General features: G+C 42.1%; 1 protein-coding gene across 1 annotated transcript in view; it reads left to right on the top strand.

Annotated features, from left to right (window-relative positions):
- Nucleotides 1-2,979: 2,979 nt before the first annotated feature.
- OAZ2 (ornithine decarboxylase antizyme 2) overlaps nucleotides 2,980-4,320 on the top strand; it is a gene marked incomplete at its 5' end in the record, with an annotated part of 41,754 nt that continues 40,413 nt past the window's right edge. Inside the window, 2 exon segments of the mRNA XM_019503848.1 lie at nucleotides 2,980-3,075; nucleotides 3,077-3,157. Of these exon segments, the coding sequence (XP_019359393.1) occupies nucleotides 2,980-3,075; nucleotides 3,077-3,157 (177 nt within the window).

The raw sequence follows: 4,320 nt of genomic DNA, 5'->3' as shown, positions 1-4,320 counted from the left end.
GATCTGATGAGTTGACCCAGTTTTAACTCAAGTTGGTGAGCTGTCACCTTGGTGTACTTCCTTTTTGGCCACCCCAAGAAAGCTACTTGTCAATTTCAGGTTAGGAAACTGATTTAAGGTACTTAAAGGTTTAGCTGATGAAATGATATCCACTAACTGAATTGTAAGCTTCTGATAACTTCTACCTCTGATGGGACTTAGGGAAAAACTCTTTGTGCTTGAAAGTAGAAAGTGTATTTGTGCTTTTAGAAAAAGACACTAAAAAGGCTTTATTTCAATGCAGTATATATGAACAAAGGAGCAGCATTCAGAAAGGGGGAGAGGCTGAAATAAGGCAGTCCACTGGTCAGCAGCTGAGGAGCAGAAAGTGACAAGTGGAGTGGAGGCTCACAAGTATATGATTGTTCCTGTTGGCCAGGGACAAGTCTCAGTGGTATCAGTTTAAGACTCCTCCCAAGGCTGCTACTCCTGCAGTTATCATGCTTCCCCTTACAAGGCAAACTGAGGTTTCTGGTCCTGGTCCTGAAGCCCTTGGCATAGCACAGGGGTGGCCAGAGTTACTTACCCTGGGAGCCACATCTGATCCTCCGTGGAAATTAAACAGTGTGGGGGGTGGTGCTGAGCAACACAGAGTGGAACTGAAAAGCAGGGGAGGGTGCTGAGCACCCTGGAGCTACTCAGGCTCCCCCAGCAGCATGGCACTTGAGATGGCAGTCCCAGGAGATGTGGGCGGAGCTTCAGACAGTTTTCGGCAAGCTGTACATATCATGCATGCGGCTTCTGAGCCACATTTTGACCACTTCTGGCATAGCATGTAGGGAAGGTAGGGCAGATTTGTACCTTACAGCCTAACTAAATTAGAGAGATAAATAGCAGAAGCTTTTGTAAGCTGGATCTTATTTCATCAGATGTTGTGAAAGGGGTATCATATAAGGGTCTAGGTCTTCAGTAGTGACACAACTGAAGGCTATCTATTAAATTATGTGCTTCCCAGGAAAATTGATATCAGGAGAGGTATGTGCTGCATGACAATACTCGACTTCCACCGCTCCACTTCATTATTCAGTTTCTGGAATCGTTAGTTATGTGTAGAAGGGGAAGTTATCAATACTACATTGTTGAGTTGGGGAAAAAAATAACAAAGCTGCTAACAGCTTTCTTGGGGGGAGAGAATTGAACGACAAGTGCTTTGTCATTCCTCTCTACATGAACAAGCCCTAGATAGATGTTACAGTAAATTAATTGTTGAAATGATGAAAGACTGAGTTAGTAAATACAATGGAGCATATGTATAGAGAAGCTTGTCATAAGACATTTTCAATTAAACTGATTTATTTCTGCTTAAGCAGAATTCCTTTCTAGGGGGAGTGTCAGTGTCTGACCACAGGCCCTTCAGAACAGGCTTTAAAAGTGCAGCACCTAGTAAAAGACTTTGGGAGGTGGGGATATTTACACTCACTGTACAGTAACTGTTATTACGTTTCAGTATTGCAGTGACACTAGCAAGGGTTTTTGAGCTGCAGTTTGCTGGAATTCATAGTTGTCTTAAGTTAAATTTTAGTCTCTGAAAAGCTAGGGACCAATTAAACATGTTTACAAATAATCCCCTACTTGCAAATAAGTGGTGTTAACTGGTTTGAGCAGACCTAATGTAGAGCATCACTCAGTATTTAATTCTTGGATAGTCAAGACTCCTCTTGAATAGCACAAAGAAAAATAAATGAAAAAATAGTACCACGTAACTAACCAGCCTATATGGAAAGTCTAGGAAGGTGTAGGAAAGCCTAATGCAGATCAAAGATGTATGCCTACAGAAAACATGGCTAGTGCTGCGTGTTTCAGCAGAAAGCTGAGATGGTCTTATTTACGTAGCCTCATGCTAGGATTTTGCATAGCAGGGATACTAAAGAATTAATTATTTTTTTTTGTGTCATATTTGCAGATCTTGTTAGCATAGTATTGTTGCTATGCAATGCCTCAGCAAAATGAACTCTTGCAATTCCCACAGAGGAAGTAATTTTCCATAGATATAATTTGCTTTCATTGACTTGTTAAAAGTCATGGAATATCAGGCAGAAGAAGACTGTTAGAAGTTCTGTTCCAAGTGCTTATAATAAATAGTTTTGATCTCTTATCCATGGTCTAAAGCAGCAGTGGCCAACCTGTGGGCACAAGTGGCATGAGCCACCTGTGTGTAGCACACAACAGATCAGGGAGGGAGCATCATCAAATCAGTAGATAGGGCAAAAAGCAGAGCAGCAGATCAGGCCAGGCAAAGGGGATAGGAGTGGCACTCAGGGAGGGTGCAGGGTCTAATTTGTGGCATGTCTACCTAAAAGGTTGGCTTCAACCAGTTGAAAGCAAAAGTTATAAAGAAATCTTTCAAGCTTTTCAACTGTGTTGCATGTGCCTTTTAAAAAAGCAGGCTAAATTCATGACCCACAACTGCTTTGTCAGTGTCCTTCGGTCTGAAACTGAATCTTTTGCACAGCTTCATTGGAGCAAGAAAACATCAGCCTGTAAACTGTGTTATACTGTATTCAAAATGTTTTGAGACTACCCATGTCACTCCTCCCCATTTTGAAAATGTGAAACTTAAACCCACTCTAGATCCCGTCAATCTATTTGTAGATGTTTGTCTTTAGAAAACGTGTGCTCGTCTGGTCATGCGTTTCCACCCCTCTGTTATTGGCAGTTTTCCAGACCTCCATTATTAATGTGGGCTTGCTCAGCACTCTCAACTTTTCCTGAAGAAGCCCCTCCATTGCTTCAAACAAAAAACCCCAAACAAACAAGACAAAACAAAAACACCCTGTAGCTCTTCTAGTAAAAACAAAGGAAGTTCCAGCTCCAGCCATGAGCGTTCCTGATTTAGTCTGAGTGCTAACAGATAAAATCTATTGCTACCAAGGGAAGTCAACTGAGTTGTGAAACAGTGGTGGGAGAATCACCTGGAATCTGCTAATGTAACTTGGTGCTTTCTTTCTCTTTTTCTCTTGCAGTAGTTTACCTTTGAGTAACAGTCCCCAGCCTCAGCCCTGCAGGAGCAGTGTTCCAGGGCCTCGGTGGTGCTCCTGATGCCCCTCACCCACTGTCGAAGATCCCCGGTGGGCGAGGGGGTGGCAGGGATCGTTCTCTCTCAGCTCTGATATACACAGTGAGTCGGATTTAATGATTATTTTGGCAAAGTGCCTGTCTTTCTTTTCCTAACTGGACTAAGGATTTCTCCACTGTATGTAAACAAATTATCCTGTTCTGAGTTGACTACATTGAGGAGAACAAATAAAATTAAAATAACTAGGTTAATGTAACACTGGCCACTTGGGCAGGAGCACTCGTCTGAAGAGTTAAAGAGAAAGTACTTCCTGTGAATTGAGAAACAAAGGTGTTTTCCTTGCATCAAGTGATTTACTGATTCTATTCGCAGAGCTCTTTCAGAGCAGTGTATCAGTTTTCAAAATGTTTTGCAAATAATGGGAAACATGGAGGAGAAAGAAATGAAATGCTGAATTAGAGTGGGTGACAGGATCCCTTCCAGTGTTGTAGGCAGGGAGTTAAAGGTGTTGGGACCTAAAGATTAGGGATGGTATTGGTATGAATGTTGCCAGGAGTCCCTGTTGGTGTTGAAACCGTCTATCCAACCCTCAATATGGGTATTGTTCTTAGCTGGTGTGAGGATTTATGAACACACCCTTCTTTTGAAGCAAATTTGTCTGTATCTATTCCTTTAATCTAGCTTTCTCCACCCAGTCATCATAAGCCTTTTTTTCCTTCAACTCCCAGCTGAGGAGATCTGACTGTTCCTTCCTGCAAAGCCTATCAATAGCACACTCATGAATGGTTTTTTACATTTACTTTTGAATGAGTCCTAGGTTCATATCCCCAAGGAATAGAAGGCTGTCTTGTGGTGGCTATCGGTGCAGAGCAAGGAATGGAAACTAGGTCCTATGCTGTGCTTGTAAATTTTTATTAATAGATAAATATCTTGTTTGTCATTTTTTTGCCAAACCTGATGCACACTTCTTTCTGATGGGGGAAGATGCAAACCCTGTGGCCTCACTTACACAAGTACCCTGCTGGAATCTCCATGGAGAAGACCAAATGTTTTACAGTGTTTTTTGTTGGGTTTTTTTTACCTGCCTTAGTTTGGGACTTCACTCTTCCAAGGACTTAGTGATCCTGTGTGTAATGTGAAGCCCTCTGAAACTTGCAAAGAAGGTAGGATAATGCATTACTGAATCAATTGCAGCTGACACTGAGTGAATGAAGTAGGCCAGGCCTGTAGAAGGAGCTGCCTGAAAATAGGTGTGGAGTTGGTAG

This window comes from Gavialis gangeticus, unplaced genomic scaffold (assembly GCF_001723915.1).
Source record: "Gavialis gangeticus isolate Ggan-Ray unplaced genomic scaffold, GavGan_comp1, whole genome shotgun sequence".
NCBI lineage: Eukaryota > Metazoa > Chordata > Crocodylia > Gavialidae > Gavialis > Gavialis gangeticus.
Note: the sequence above shows the minus strand (reverse complement) of the source record. Positions and strands in the feature narration are given on the sequence as shown.